Raw genomic sequence first — 16,972 nt, forward strand, 5'->3', positions numbered from 1 at the left:
TCAATAAGATTACCCCTCCTGAACCCTAATGTGTATGCTCCTAGAGTCATTGAGTTACACAAGGCAACAAGTCTTTCAGCCCAAATCTACCTAAACTAGTCCTATTTGCCTGTGTTTGGCCCATATCTCTCTAAATCTTTCCTACCCGTGTATCTGTCTTGATTTGTTATTCCTCTCCATGCTTAGTGGCGCATTGAGCAGCAACCTTGCCATTTCATTAGCATTTTATCCATTTTTTTATGAGGCCAAGTTGCTAGCTCGATGCTTAACCCAGCACAAATGGAAACCATGCTAGGAACTGGCCAGATTAGAACCCGGGATATCTTGTGTCGAAATGTGATGGTGGTGTCACTACACCACTGGCCGGGAAAGTACCCGTCTAGATGTACTTTAAATGCACACAGCTGCTCCCTCTAGCTGCCCATCCCATGTACCCACCACCCTCTGTGTGAAGAAATTGCTCCTCAGGTCGCCTTTGCATTTTTCTCCTCTCACCCTTAACCTACGCCCCCTCGTTTTAGCCTCCCGGGGAAACGACTATGACCATCCATCTTACCTGTGCCCCATCTGACTTTATAAACGTCTGTAAGGTCACCAGTCAGCCTCCTCCACTCCAGACTCTCCTCACAACCCAATATCCATCTCTGGCTCCATCAGATCTTTCCTATAACTGGGCAACTAGATCTACACACAAATGCAGTTGTATCAACATCTTGTACAGCAGTAACAGGATGTCCCAACTCTTATACTCAGTGCCACAACCGATGAAGGCCAGAATGCCACATGCCTTCTTCATGACCCTGTCTACTGAGGGCCTGCTCAGGTTCTCATAATACGTGGGGCATTCCCTTCCTCCAAACCAAATAGTCCTTATTTTTATTCTCTTCAGTAGTGGCCAAATTTCTATTTTCCTCCAGATCCTTCTGTATCTCACACAGTTCCTTTTGTACCTACCGCATGTTCTCCATGCTCTCTCCATTCAAATACCCATCCTCCCACCAAAGTGGACAGTCACTCTCCTTCATGGAATGTTAACATACTGGATGACCTGTGTTGGGCCCAATATATGGACGGAATTATAGAGCCATAGTCTATTGGGACCCGGTTTCATAGATTACACAGCTCCCGACCTCATACGTGGCTTTTACTCCAAAGTATGGATCTGAGAGCTGAACTCCAGAAGGGAGGTGGGAGTGACTGTACTTGCCATCAAGTGTGGAGCCAGGGAACTGATCGGTTGGTAGCAGGGGTAAAAGACCTCAGTGGTTGGAATCATATCTCCTGGAAAGGAAGATGGTGGTTGCTGATGGAGATCAATCGTTACAAATAATGTCAGCAGCTGAATTTCCATGCTAATATTGACTTAGCAATTTGAAGGCTTCAGTGAGCTTTGCTGAATTTGTTTGATGTACATAGTTCCTTGCTTATGCCAATTCCAATTGTACGCATAACAGATAAAATATGTCTTTGTAGGGATCAAACTAGCCATAAAGTGGCATGATTTTTGACTGATAAAATTAGACCTACTTATGCAATGAACTTTAAAACTTAATTTATTCCAGTTGCAGCTCAAGTTAGGGGTAGGTCAACATGCTGCTACAGTTCAGCTGTCCTGTTAATATTTACCAGGGTTAATCCTACCTAGTAGGATTGTATTTCTACTGAAGTAACAGTTTTGGTTAATACTGGATATTGGTCACCAAGACAACAACATGGTGTGAAACAAGTGTTCATTTTTCCTTCTTCTTCCAAGTACATTCTTGTTGGTTTCCAATTCCTGATTAATAACTTGCTTTTTTTTAATGTTAGCTTATTGTAGCTTGTTTGGACATTGTTGGTACCGAGAGGCTTCTTTGTTGACAATATTTTCTTATGACTTAAACAACGCTTGTTGAGTGAACTCGGACTTTTCTGCTTGGAGCGGTGGAGGATGAGAGGTGACCTGATAGAGGTATATAAGATGATGAGAGGCATTGATCGTGTGGATAGTCAGGCCGTTTCCCAGGGCTGAAATAGCTATCACGAGAGGGCACAGTTTTAAGGTGCTTGGAAGTAGGTACAGAGGAGATGTCAGGGGTAAGTTTTTTACGCAGAGTGGTGAGTTAGTGGAATGGGCTGCCAGCAACTGTGTTGGAGGCGGATACGATAGGGTCTTTTAAGAGACTCCTGGATAGGTACATGGAGCTTAGAAAAATAGAGGGCTTGTAGGTAACCCTAGGTAAATTGTAAAATAAGGGCCTGTATTGTGCTTTGTAAAGTAAGGGCCTGCATTGTGCTGTAGGTTTTTTATGTTTCTATGTTTCTAACACTATGATGCTGGCAGCTTCCTTTGTTAATATGGTGCAAGCTACCTTTTGCATATCTCTGCATCAACAGTTCATTCCTGATTTTGCAATAGTTTTATACTGTTTGAGGGTGAGTACTGACTGGTGTTTACCATTAACATCGAAAGAATTTTGGAGTTTGATATCTTTTCCATTCACTGTTTTCGATCCTTTTACCTGTGTTTCCCTCATCAAAAGATACAAGTAGCATGAAGCCCCAACTGTATTTAAAGCAATCAATAATATCAAAACAGCAGTCTGAAGCCCATCACATGAAAACTTACTCACACTAAAGACCCTGAATTTTCCCATTTGACATAAAATAAAATATTTAATGCTTTTTATCTTTTTTCCCCTCTGAAGGTTAAGAAATATTCTGGAACAATGAGAATGAATCTTTATCATATCATTTCCTGTCTATTCCTATTAGTAGTTGATATTCTGGGTTTTGCACAGATAACTTCAGTGCTATTTTTCCAGTGCCTTGACAACTTGCCAGTCTCAGAAGCTTATTGGAGGGCAGTGATTACTGCTGCCTGATAGCCAGTCAGTTTCGGGCCAGATCTGAGGCCTGAATCTTCAAATCTCTTTTCCCATCATTCAGCCAAAGGTTATGCAGGTACATTGAAGGTAATGGCGAAGTCCATCATGAATGTCTACCTTCGCCAAGAAGTAGCTCCTGAAAAATGGAAACTAGTCCACGTTCTGTTGGGTTTGCTATGAGCCTTCATTGTCGGAAGAGAGTGTGGTGCAGCAGGAACCATTATGTCTTGTGTTTGTTGAGTGGAGACGTTGGAATTGATTTATTATTGTCATATGTGCTGAGATATGGGGAAAAGCATGTTTTACATGCTGTTCATACAGATCAAATCAATACCCAATGCACTGAGACAGGAGAAAGTAAAGCAATAGCAGAATGCAAAGCTACTTGTTCTTTTCATTCTGTTTTCTGACCTTTCACTAAGATAACATACTACCCCCACACACATGTGGGCCCTTACTTAATGTTACAAAGTGTTACGCGGAATCTTTCCAACCATTTCTGAGAATCCAGATGTATCACATCCATTGGTTTCTCATTGTATTTCCTTCCAGATAACTCCTCAAAATGCACTTTTACATTTTCAAGCACGACTTTTTTCTTTGTTAAATCATGCAGACTGTACCAGATTATATTACCATTATTTATGTTCTGTTAAAGGCAGGACAATGTGATGTTGGTGATATTGTTAAACCCGGTAATTGACTGGGTTATGAGACAAACAGTGAAAGGTAACTCGAGGGGCATTATCAGAAGACCTTGACTTTGCAGATGACCTTGCATTAGTATCACGTATACCAGCACATGCAAGAGAAGACCCAGATCTTATGTACCTTTTGTGTACAGGTTGGACTTGGAGTCACCCAGACATAGACTGAGACCATGACCCTCGATGTAGGGACTCCTCCTCCCAGCAAGGCATATGGCATTGACTTACCCAGCACCGGCAGATTCACCCACCTGGGTAGTATCATTCAGTAAGATCGTAGGACCGAGGACGACATCCATTGCAGACTCAGCAAAGCGACAGATGTCTTCAGATCAATGAGCAGCAGTTGATGATCAACTAAGTACAGCATCCACACCAAGTTGAAGCTGCACTAGAGCTGTGTTCTGTCCACACTCTTGGAATGGTCAGAATGCTGGCACATGACAGAGAGCAACCTTGCCAAGCTCTTCGTCATTCCACACCGTGAGCCTCTGGAAGTTCCTCTATATTTTCTGGCTAGAAAAGATCTCCAACTGCGCCCTACTCCGTCAGTGCCATCAAGAGGACAGGGCTGCAATCATTGTGAGGACATGTTGGAGATGGATTGGGCATGTGACGAGAGAGAGGCCAACACTATAATCAAGACAGCACTTAATTGGACCCCGGGGGGCGGAGGAAACGTGAGAGACCAAAGACAATTTGGCACCATACCGTAGAGACAGCTGGTGTACATCTGGGGCACAACAGAGAAGATAGCCAAGGACAGATGGAGCTTAAGGACCTTCATTGCTGCCTAAACGCCAGTGGTGTAGTGGGCAATAAGTAACTACACCATTAACGATGAATTCCAATATTTTGTTGACCACATCTGTTAGTCTAATGCATCTTTAATGCTGTTTTCTTACTCCTGATCCTTTCTTAAACAAGTATTACACTTGCGGCATTGTTCCAAAATAGAGGAAATGTTGGAAAATTTCAGTAATACATCTGCTGTTCTTGGTAGCCACATTTTTTAGAACTCGAGGAACCAGGCTGTCCACTACAAGCAGTTTGTTTGGCATTTGTTCGCATAATTTCTCCAGTATTCTTGCCTTAGTAATATTAATAACTCTAACTTCCTATCATTAGACCCTTGGTTTCTCTCCATTTCTGTTGTAATTATTAACTTTCTGCTGTGAATGCACAAACAAAATATTTATTTAATGCCTCAGCTGTTTCTTTATTTCACTATTATTATTTCTTCTGTCATTGTCACATGGGACTCTCATTTCATATTTGCTACTCTTCAATTTTATGTAGCTGCAGAAGGTCTTTTATATGTATAGCTCAGTATCTTTTGTGATTTATCTTCTTCATTTCTATCAATTCTTTGGCCGTTTGTTGCTTCTTCCAAAAATTGATTGCAATCCATGGGTTTATTCTTTGAAAGATTATAAAATTGTTTTGATTTAACATATCCTTAACTTCTTTAGTTAGCCATTGATGTATCACTTCAGTGACAAAGCTTTTTCTCCTCTGTGGAATGTACATCTATTGAGGATATAGAAGCACATCGTTTATTTCTAAGAATTGTTTAACAACTGGCAAACTTTTTCCCTGTCTGCTTTAATCATTGAACAACTCAAACTTGTGTAATTGGCTTTACTTAACTGCCAGACTATAGTTTCTTTCTGAAATCGCCTCCCTCTTATAAACCAAATACAAAATTGTCTTTTTTTTTTCATTTGCGGTAGTCTGGCTTGCTGAGCATGTCCTGCAGCTCCCTATTAAAACATTATGCAGAAAGAGGCATAATTCCTTTGTAACTAAATGCCCACTTTAATCCATTTGGTCGTACTGTCAGAAATAGCCCCATTGTATCACACATCGCATTATCGAAATCTAACTATTTTTTCTCTCTTTCCTGTTTGTCCTTTTATTTCAGATTTCCAGCACCTGAAATTCTATTGATTTTTCACAAATTAGTAATTGCTTTTCCTCATAATATCTATCCTTCCTTAGTTACAGCTAATGAACCCTATATCATTCCATAAGCTTCCCTCTTCCCAAGTTAATACATTGATGTTCTAGAAAAATATAATTCCTGGTTACTTTTGCAATTTGGTTTGCCTAATCTTTATGAATAGTGTTGACTCATTCAATTTCTTGATATATTGGTTCTGTTAAGGTGCTTGTATGCCCTTTTATTTTTGTCCATTATTGACTCCCACCTAAAAAGTACTAATTCCAGGCCTTCTTGAGCTAAGACCATTTGTTATCCTTTATCATATGAACTATCTTTTCTTTTTGGGAGGAGTTCTGGGCATCCCTGACTTGACAAGTCAGTATTGCTTACTCCTAAGTAATCTTGAGAAGGAGGTGGTGAACTGCTTTGAACTGCAGTAGTCCTCCTGTTGGAAGTGCTCCCAAAATGTTGTCAGATGAGCAGTTCCAGGATTCAGAACCAATGATGATGAACAAAGTGTGTAATATTACCAAGTCAGCTTGGTGTGGGCTGGGGACGTGGTGTGCGTCAGTGGGAGGTGGTGGTATTTCTGTATATCTGGCTGCTTTTGACCATTTGGTAGTTAATGTTGCAGGTTTGGGAAGGGATGACAAACTAGTCCATGCAAATAACTGCTGTGCATTTGGTCGATATGCACGATGCATCAATCAACAAAGGAATAATTGTTCAACTTGTTTGAGTGCCAATCAAGACGGCTACTCTGTCCTGGATAGCATCATGCTTCTTGAGACTAGTTGGTGCTGACTTACCCTGCTTCTGATCTGTATTGTAAATTATGGAAAGGATTTGGTGTCAGGAAATTTTACCTCAGAGTACCTCACCTTTGACCAATGCTAGTAGCTGTTGTTGAGTTGTTAGTCATGTGGATGTTGAAACATGCCAATGATATTGCCATTGATGTCAAGGAAAGGTGGTTAGATTTGTTCCTGTTTGAAATGGTCACTGCATTTCTATTGCACACATGTTAAAAGCCCATACATGATTAGGTCTTTCCCAAATCAGAATAATGCATGGTTAACAAACTGATACATTAACCATCATCTTCTCTTCACAATTGTCTCATCAGTTGAGTATTCCTGAGCATTTTCACTGCTTATTCCAAAAGGAATTGTTTACCTGTATAGCCCACTGACAAATTCAACCAAAACTAATGCTACTTGCTGAGAGCACCAGAATAATTAGAATCCACCTGATGAACATACCAGAGGTAAAGAAGAAGATTTTAAACCTGAACAACTGCTGAATCTGAGGCAGGTAGGAATTAAAACTCCTTTAAATACATATCTGCTCCATGCAGCGGTTCTCTCATTGCAGCAAATCTGCATCTGTTAGATACTTTTTCTCTGTTCCAGCTTTACCCTGGGCTTTGGGGAAACCAAGTAGCTAAAGGGGATGAGGACAATTGGGTGGACCAGCCAGAAGCACTATTGTAACTCTCGCACAAAAATGCTGGAGGAACCCAGCAGGTCAAACAGTATTTATGCAGGGGAATAAGCAGTTGACTTTCTGTGCCAAGACCCTTCATTACATCTGTATATCTCCTCGTCACCATCTGACATTCTGCCAACAGCAGTTGTGTCATTGGCAAATTTATAGATTGCATTTGACTCCAGCCTCCAGAAGCTGGAGTCGATGTATGGAGAGAGAGAGAGAGTAGAGCAGTGGACTAAGCACACATCCTTAAGGCGCACCTCTATTGATCACCAATGAGAAGGAGATACTATTTCTCATCAGGACTGACTGTGATCTCCCAGTCAAGGATCTACTGGCAGAGGAAGGTACAGAGACCCAGGCTTTGAAGCTTGTTGATCGGTACTGAATTGTTGAACGCTGCTCTGTAATCAATAAGCAACAGCCTGATGTTGGTATTGCTGTAGTCGAGTATAGAGCCGGTGAAATTGCATCTGCTATAGACCCATTGTGGTGGTTGGCAAATTGCAGTGGGCCCACATCTTTGCTTAGTCGCTTTTCTTGTGATTGCAAACCCCTGTTGGAGCTTGTTAATGTGGAATGTTGCAGGTTCAATTCACAGATTTGTTGGCAGATGGCAGGGGGAGCTGCATAGCCGCGATTGTAGCAGGGGCTAGACCTCAAGCTGAGGTGTCACCTGTTTACGGCCACCCGGGTGAGTGGTGTCAGCGTCTGTCGCACTGGAGGCAGTGTTTCACGGCATCCAAATGGAGTCAGTGCTGCCCCCTAGTGTTTGCCTGGCAGAAGACAAGCTGTCTTTTGTTCGACTGCAGACTGCTGCAACATTCATGGATTCAGGGTCTTGGACTATTTTTTGTGTTACTGTATTTTTTTACTGATATTTTATATGTGCTTGCAATCTGATATGTGCGTTTTGCTGTGCATGACTGTTGGTACTGTGTTTTACACTTTGGTCTGGAGTAACACTGTTTCATTTGGTTCTATTCATGGGTATTCATTGTTGACAATCAAACTTGAACTTGATCAAGGAGTACAGGTAGTCCCTGAGTTAGGAACGTCCGACTTACGGACAACTCGTACTTACAAACCGAGGAAGGAGAACGCCATCCGCCATTTTAGGTTGGATCGCCACGCCGTCCGCCATTTTAAGTCGTTGCCGTTGACACTGTGTTGAGTGTGTAACTTTGTATTTGTAATCTTAGTAAGATTCACCCCGCACCGCCCCCCCCCCGGTCAGCTGGTGGCGCAATGAGATCAATGCTCAGAGTTACCCCGAGTTCGATCCAGTGACTACCGTACCATCTGTGCCCGGTTGATGTCTAGTGCACAACTTGACCTTGTCAAAAAAAAAAGCACTGCCATCTCCAGTTTAAATTTCCACGCGGAATATTGTGGAGGATCAAATACCCAAACCCAGCACAGCCCCCACTTGCCCCATTTAACCTGTCTCAGTGTGGTGGAGTTTCGGACCTGGCTAATTCAGTGTGGTGGTGGTCCTTAGGACCCAGCGGACCTAGGGAGCTGGCGGAGGTTGGGACCCGCCGCCCGCAGTGTTTCTGTTCCATTGATGGAAAGTGATAGCGATTGAAAATAAAGTGGAAATGATAAAGCGATTGGAAAAAGTTGAAACGCCATCAGTCATTGGAAAAGCGTTAGGCTACTATCGATCAACAATCGGAATAATTTTAAAGGATAAAATGAGAATAATGGAGCATGTGAAAGGCTCTGCCCCGATGAAAGCTACAATTATTACTAAGCAAGGCAGTGGTTTAATTACTGGAATACATACATTTCTTAAGTGTTTTATATGCATAGAAAGGTAAAAATATATATTATATACTAGGACAAACATTTGACGCTAAACAATACCGGATGTACTTGTTCCGACTTACGTACAAATCTGACTTAAAGACGGACTCAGGAATGGAACTCGTACTTAACCCGGGGACTACCTGTAGTGGCTGCAAGTTTACTCACCGTTTCTATATTTGATGATGCAGGAGATCAAAATTCACACCTCTGTCTCCAAATACAAATATGCTTAAAGCTAGTGATCAGAGTAGGCATTCTCCCATTTGGTTTTTCCCTTTTCTTAAATCTATTAATTCCAAATCAATGTGGGCGGGTGCTGTAATAGTGGTTAGCATAAGGCTGTTACAGCACCAGTGCCCAGGGTCCAGTTCTGCTACTGACTCAGTCTGTAAGGAGTCTGTATGTTCTACCCGTGACCATGAAGGTTTCCTCTGTGTGCTCCAGTTTCCTCCCACGTTCTGAAGCCAGGCTGTTCAACAGGTTACTCAGTCGTATGGGTTTAATTGGGCTGTGCAGTCTCATTGGGCCAGCAGTGGCTGTTTGCAGTGGTGCATCTCTAAATATAATAGAAGTAAAATAAATACACAAGCCTTAAAATTTCCAGTCCTTTGTTGTTTTACTGGAATTTCTGATGTTGTCCACTGAGGAAAACCACGAAGTTTCAAGGGAAGATGCTGCAAAAATGGATTCAACAGTGGCTGGATGGGAGATGCCAGAGAGTAGTGGTGGATAACTGTTTGTCAGGTTGGAGGCCGGTGACTAGTGGTGTGCCTCAGGAATCTGTACTGGGTCCAATGTTATTTGTCATATAAATTAATGATCTGGATGATGGGGTGGTAAATTGGATTAGTAAGTATGCAGATGATACTAAGATAGGTGGTGCTGTGGATAATGAAGTAGGTTTTCAAAGCTTGCAGAGAGATTTAGGCCAGTTAGAAGAGTGGGCTGAAAGATGGCAGATGGAGTTTAATGCTGATAAGTGTGAGGTGCTACATTTTGGTAGGAATAATCAAAATAGGACATACATGATAAATGGTAGGGCATTGAAGAATGCAGTAGAACAGAGTGATCTAGGAATAATGGTGCATAGTTCCCTGAAGGTGGAATCTCATGTGGATAGGGTGGTGAAGAAAGCTTTTTGTATGCTGGCCTTTATAAATCAGAGCATTGAGTATAGGAGTTGGGATGTAATGTTAAAATTGTACAAGGCATTGGTGAGGCCAAATTTGGAGTATTGTATACAGTTCTGGTCACCGAATTATAGGGAAGATGTCAACAAAATAGAGAGAGTACAGAGGAAATTTACTAGAATGTTACCTGGGTTTCAGCACCCAAGATACAGAGAAAGGTTGAACAAGTTAGGTCTTTATTCTTTGGAGTGTAGAAGGTTGAGGGGGGACTTGATAGAGGCATTTAAAACTATGAGGGGGATAGATAGAGTTGACATGGATAGGCTTTTTCCATTGAGAGTAGGGGAGATTTAAACAAGAGGACATGAGTTGAGAGTTAAGGGGCAAAAGTTTAGGGGCAACACGAGGGGGAACTTCTTTACTCAGAGAGTGGTAGCTGTGTGGAATGAGCTTCCAGTAGAAGTGGTAGAGGCAGGTTCGATTTTGTCATTTAAAAAAAAATTGGATAGGTACATGGACAGGAAAGGAATGGAGGGTTATGGGCTGAGTGCAGGTAGGTGGGACTAGGTGAGGGTAAGCATTCGGCCTGTTTCCATGCTGTAATTGTTATATGGTTATAATATTTCTTGCAATTTATTTGATGCAGCAGGTTCACCAGGAAATGATCTTTGTTTCTTTTAATTTTCCTTCTTTATTTTGCCCTGGAATGTGCTTACCCAGGCTTATGGTTCATACATATCCTCTCACTGGCCGTGTGATCAAAATAATCTGTGGGATTTAGTTTACATTTACAGTTCCAGTCAAGTCCTGCACCTGTATTCCGGGAGTGTGTACTGATTGGCACCCCCGGGAGGATTTGACTTAATTTCCTGCACAGTGCTACAAAAGGAGTGGTACACGGGGATCAGCCATTTTGCCTGCAGTTCTGCCATGAATGGGAATGGCACCATCACCCTGGGAAGGTTTGGTTGAACTTGCAGTGACACAAAGCACCCTTTACATTGTCTTTATCTCACTCAGGGGAAAGGCAGTTTCCTCTGCAATTTAATCTATGAACAGCTGCTGTATGACGACTTCAACACTGATGCCTCGAGAAGAATAACAGCATTTTAGAAACTTGGAAAAATAGTTGTCTCTGGTTGTTGTCAGGATCTAATTTGTTTAGTGTTCTCTTGCTTCGTTTGTTAACTGGTTTAACCATCATTTTCTGTTGTCTAATTGTACCTAGCTGAACATCTCCCATGTGTTCTAGCTTCTGAGTTGAAAGTTTCCCTATTTTTAGTTTTAATCTATATTTCACTTCAGATTTTTCATCCTAGGGCTTATATTGATTTTCTTATATAGATTTGTAAAAAACCATTGTAAAAAAAAGATTAAATGGAATATCTGATTCAAATAAAACATCTCTTTGCCAAAGATTTTTTTGACAGTTCTCAATCTATCTTTACCACACATTACACTTGGACATCCAAAATAATTTAATTTCAATAGATTGGCTGCAGTCAATATTTTGAAGTCAAGCCGACAGATGATTAACCCTTGTTGTGGTTTTAATGCTTTGTTATAAATACATATGATATAGATGACAGTGAGTTGTAAAACTAAAATGTTATCAAATGCGTGTGAATTAATGTGCTAGAGAGGTCAGAATGACTTTAGGGCGCTAGCTTTTAAGGAAAGACCATCTGAGACATATCTATGAAAATAATATTGTATTAAGTCGAGGCATATAAAATACTAGAAGATCTAGATCATGTTGTTTATGAATGAAAGAAGCCTTTCAATCTATCTAGCTTGTCCCTTCATTGTCACAATATCGAAGTACTTGATGAATAATTCTGCAGTACTTTTATGGTTCCTTAGGACTTCCAGAGAATATTAGAGATTTTCAGTATTATGCGACCAAAAACGTACTTTTCGCAGAGTGAAATAATGACAGTGATGTAAGGGTTGTTTTGTGTCATGGGAATTTGAACCAAAGGTTAGCAGGGTGATGATGCCAATCACATTCAGCCTTTCTGTTACATCCAATGCCATCCAATAAATAATATTTAAGTTTGTTATTTATAGGCCCATTTGAGGCCATGTTTCCCATTTTGGACAGTAAGTAATGTTGGAGTATTGTGAATGGGTTGTGAGATTCATAGCTCAGGGGATCCAATGAATGAGTCATTGGTTGGGAAAACATTTTTAACTTATGTTGATCCTCGTGGTTCACTACTTTACTTTGCACTTCATGAAGGTGTGATAGAAGGATTAGGGTTTGCTTTATGTTTAATAGCAACAAACATACATTCTGATTCTCTATTCTTATTTTGAATTGCTAAGAAATACGATAAGCAAGATTTTGAAATCTGCCACATAAAAAGGAAGTGAAGATGAAGAGGATGGAAGCTTCTATGGAACAGTAACAGAGTGCCTACCCCAAAAAAACCTCATATCAGTAATTCCTCTGCCAAAGTTTGTGACATGAGATGTTCAGAAATTTGTGAAGTGTATATTCTGCTAGACTTGAAACTATAAAACATAATGGGTGTACTGCTTTTCAAATTTCACTGATTACTATCTGGACATTTGCCTTGCTTCTGCAGGGTAGAAGCATGGAATTGGTAAAGAAATTCTGGAGAGGTGGACGAAAAGCTATAATAAGTTCTACCTTGATCTTGACATGAGAGCATGGTCGAGTTTTTTCAGAGTATGGTCGCTGTCATGTGCTGATACAGGCATCAATGCCAGGGGAGATCTTCTGGTCATGCTTTTACACATGATCTATTCCGCTAGAAATTGCACAAAGAAGCTCTCTCAAAAGAAGAGTTTATAAATGTTCGGCATTTTAGCAGAGTATAGCAGAAGTTGAGAGTGAGATTTACCATTTGCCCATCGCAGCCCTGGAAGAGTATAGGACATTGCAGCCAGTGTGCCCTGTTGTCAATCCTTACACTTTGTTGCATCAAGGCAGATTCCACTGATGATTGAAAGTTCTCAGAACAAACTTTGAGGTTTCAAGTTCTTATTTGGTAACAGGAGATGAGATTACATTCATAGGAATTCATACTTAAAAATCAAAGAACTGGCTGCATATTATATACCCAATACATGCGGAGGTTATGTAGGGTGTGAGTAGCAAGGTTATGGGGAAAAGGCAGAAGAATGGGGTTGAGAGGGGCAACAAATCACCCATGATGGAATGGCAGAGCAGACTCGGTGGGCCAAACAGCCTAATTCTGTTCCTTGTCTTTTGGTCTTGAATTCTTAGTATTCATGTGTTTTCCTAAGTTGAGGAATGAAGTGCAAATTCTTAGCATTTACCTGGATAATTAAACAATTAAGTTAAGCAGAGGTTGACATATTTGTTGTCTGTGTTTGATTTCCATTAGATTTTTGTGAAAATCTACTTGACCTAGCTGCCAGATAAATGTGCTGATTACAGCGTAATCTAGAGCACCAGTCCGATTCAATACTGAGTGAATGCGATATTGTTTAAAGTCCTGTCTTTTGGGTGGGAGCTGAACTATTGGGGTCTTTCATGTGTTTAGGTAGCTCTCTTGCCATCTTCCAACCAGTTTTCACCTAGTGTTTTGACAAACATTGTCTGCAGTTGGAAAACGTTCAGGTTATAAGCGTGTTATGTTAGGGGTAATAAGGCTGCATTTTCCTGCACAACATTGAAAGTCAAGAGATTTTTCTTCTGTCTGTGAGAGTTTGAGGGAATTTTCAACATCCGATAATTCCCAGCAAAATTTGTTACTAGCTATTCAAATTATGTTTAACAATTCTGAAAGACTTCATGGAAGATTGGGTTAACCATGCTCATGTTTTTTTTGTGCTTTTCTTTGACAGTGCGATTACACTTGACAATCATCTAGTACTGCTTTCGGCGGCCGCAGCGGACACAGGAAAATACTATGTACAAGCAGTCAATGAAAAGAATGGGGAAAATAAGACGAGTCCATTTATCTCCCTGACCATTTCAAGTAAGTGTGGAAGTAAATAAATATTTTGTTCTTTTACTTAGTAAGAGTAGGTGTTCTGCGGTTGTCTGCACAAAGCCTGTTGAGATCTTGGCCTACAGTTGGGTTGAGTTGTTCTCTGACGTAGGCAATTTGCTTGCAAAAGTTTGTCACCATATGACGAGACACCATCAGTTCGCTGTTGATTGTGATGTGTCTTCCAAATGTTTGGCCTTTATGTACTTATCCACTGGTTGATCGGTTGCATTTCGGAAACTCAGTTGTGATGTTGGGAGGAGATCTTTCTGCTGATTGGTTGCGTGGTGAACTTTGTGCATTGTGGTCTGGAACCATGCTTCTTGGAAACACACATACACACACACACAATTCTTTTTTACGTGACTGTGTCTGTGCTCGTTATTTTGAATGTGCTGTGTACATTTTGCACCTTGGCTCCAGAGGAACACTGTTTCATTCGGCTGTATTCATGCATCATTGAATGATACATAAACTGGAATTTGATTTTAATTTGATGCCTTGGATGCCATGTGTTTGCTTGCGCCGTGACTTTCACTGATGCCCAGACGAATTTTTGCCCTTCTCAGTCTTCACGGGTAGAGACTAGGGAGAGTCGGTCATGCCACTTTACAGGCAGTTGATGTTCATGGATTCTCCCAGTTTGGCCGACGTAATGTTTGCAGGAAAGCCAACGCAGACAAGACCAATGTGGTCTACAGAATCCAGTGCGGGGACTGCAGCAATGCAACCCAACAAATAACCACCCGAGGGGCACACTTTCTGAATTACGCTTGGTTCCAAAAACTAATGAACTTATAGAAGTAATGACAGAGGTTCCAGTACGAAATAGTCATTGAACCTAACCTAGGTTTTAAAGGAGGCAGATTGAAAGGTAAGTGTTTGATGCTGTAATAGAAAAACATTGGGTCAAAGATATATTATCCTGAAGATGCCTGTATTCATTTCAACATTTACCTACACATTTCTGGACTTTGGAAAACCCACTAGGTGAAGGCTGCTGAAAACGCTGAAGATCTGAGGTAATTACTTTTGGCACAGTGCTTTAAGGGTACACTGTACATTAAGTGCATTCATCTGCATGTTTATATTGTTAACAACAAAGTTTGAGAATAATAAACTTACAAACAATGAATGTACTGTCTTTCTTTTTAATTGCTGACTGAAAACTGCATACTTAATGGCCTGTACTTTGGTGTGGGAATGCTGTTGTGAGCTCAGGAGACTCTAAAGAACAGAGTTCCCAAGCGTCCCTGAAAAATTAATTGCATTATTTCTGTTATGTCATTGGTAGCTTGAGGACAGGAAGGCTTTGGAGTGTGGAAAACCTTCTTCAGAAAACATTCAAGAAGAAACAGGCATTGGCGGGGTTGTGGGTCAAAGCAGAATCAGGTGTTAACCAAACCCGTAAAGGGTAATTCTGCTTATCTTTGGAGTTTGGAGGATTTGGGGTGAAGTCAGGGATAGGAAAAGAGAATTTGTTTGATAGATGATGCATGTTGGGCAGAGAGGATTATGAAATGCAATTGGGAAGGGATTGCAGTGGTTGGGTAAATGATTGAGTGTCTGATGGTTGTAATGGGAAAACAAATGGTAGGTGGAAGTTCAGTGATGACCATGGAAGTTGAGGTAGGAATGGATAAAATAGTAGCTGGTAGAGTTGGAACAGATGGTGGGGTCTGGATTTATTATCAAGCATTATTGGCAGGTTTTACCAGTCTTTGATTTCAAAATTCTAAACATTTTTATTCAACAGAAATAGTTAAGAGATGGTTCTTCTTTATGATGATTAACTTAATTAACCCTCAAACCTCCGGTCAAGGTGGCGCCAGATTACAACACTCCCTCGGTCGACAACTTCCAGATAGCTCACGAAAATATGCATTTTACTTCTTTTAAGTTTGTTTTTCACCTTAAATGTGTTTCTGCGACTGTTGGAATTAGAGCCTGCGATTTACAGTTTGGAGATCATTTGAGTGATCCAGTACTTTGCTGTCTCCGAGAAGATTCCAGGAAGTGAGCGTGTACTTAGATGGCCTCGATGCGAAGAAACTTTGAGATGGGGAGTGGGCTGAAGCGCGACTCCATTTTGCCATTGAAAGCATTGATGCAGATTGAGACTTCGAGGCGAATGTGGAAGTGAGCGAGAGTCTCAGTGCCAACTGCTTGCCTACTGATCACTCCCAGAGACGGAGTCTGTGATCAGCCTATCGCTGTGTCTCGCTGGTGACAGTGCAGGATGGTATTGCGGTTCTATGTTTATGGACTATGGACTTCTTCAGACTTATATTCTGTGTTTTTGTAATTGCCCGTTCCTTTTCTGTTTTGTTGTGCGAGGGGAGGGTGTTTGGAGGTTCTGTTTGTTTTTTTGTGTGGGGAAGGGGTTGTTTTTGGGGGTCAATGGTCCGGTTGAGTTTTTTTTGGGGGTGGTGTTGATGATCGAGACACTATTCATTTTTGCATGGGGAGGTGGGTTTGATGTTTCTCTCTGAATGATTTTATTTTCATGGCTATCTGGAGAACACAAATTTCAAATTGTATATGGATCCATGCTTTGATAATAAATGAAGATTTGAACTTGTTCAGAGCACTTCTCCATTGGTATCATACTGATTTTTATCAATTTTCTCAGAAAATCTCTTCAGAGTTGTACATACCCTTGAATATTTTGTTTTAAAGATTGCCTGTTGTTGATTTGTATCTTAGTAGACCTGTTTTCAGAGTGAGAATTTCATAAGTCATTCAAATACCATCAAATCTTTACTTGCTCTTGATTGTTCTGCTGATGGTGAATTCCCCAACATCTAGAAACAACACCCAGGAAAGCTATTTAATCATTGTTTTTTTGAAAGATTTTTCGAATTAAGTTTCCAATTGATAAAATTAAAACATTTTTCAAGATTAATGTAATGCGCTCAAAAGGGTGTTTTGAAGAGGTGGAGCAACAGAGATGACAGCTTTCCTAATCGCTTTCAGAGTTGTGGTTAAGTACCATTATCTTTGATGATGTTCCCCAAGGTTGGGTTTGGGATTG

General features: G+C 40.8%; 1 protein-coding gene across 2 annotated transcripts in view; it reads left to right on the top strand.

Annotated features, from left to right (window-relative positions):
* sdk1a (sidekick cell adhesion molecule 1a) overlaps window positions 1–16,972 on the top strand; it is a 769,571-nt gene that overhangs the window by 351,552 nt on the left and 401,047 nt on the right. For both annotated transcript variants that reach the window (XM_073060649.1, XM_073060650.1), the window contains exon 5: window positions 13,793–13,926. In XM_073060649.1, coding sequence (XP_072916750.1) covers window positions 13,793–13,926 — 134 coding nt within the window. The remainder of the gene's footprint in view (window positions 1–13,792; window positions 13,927–16,972) is intronic.

The sequence above is a fragment of the Hemitrygon akajei genome, chromosome 11, assembly GCF_048418815.1.
Source record: "Hemitrygon akajei chromosome 11, sHemAka1.3, whole genome shotgun sequence".
Taxonomy (NCBI): domain Eukaryota; kingdom Metazoa; phylum Chordata; class Chondrichthyes; order Myliobatiformes; family Dasyatidae; genus Hemitrygon; species Hemitrygon akajei.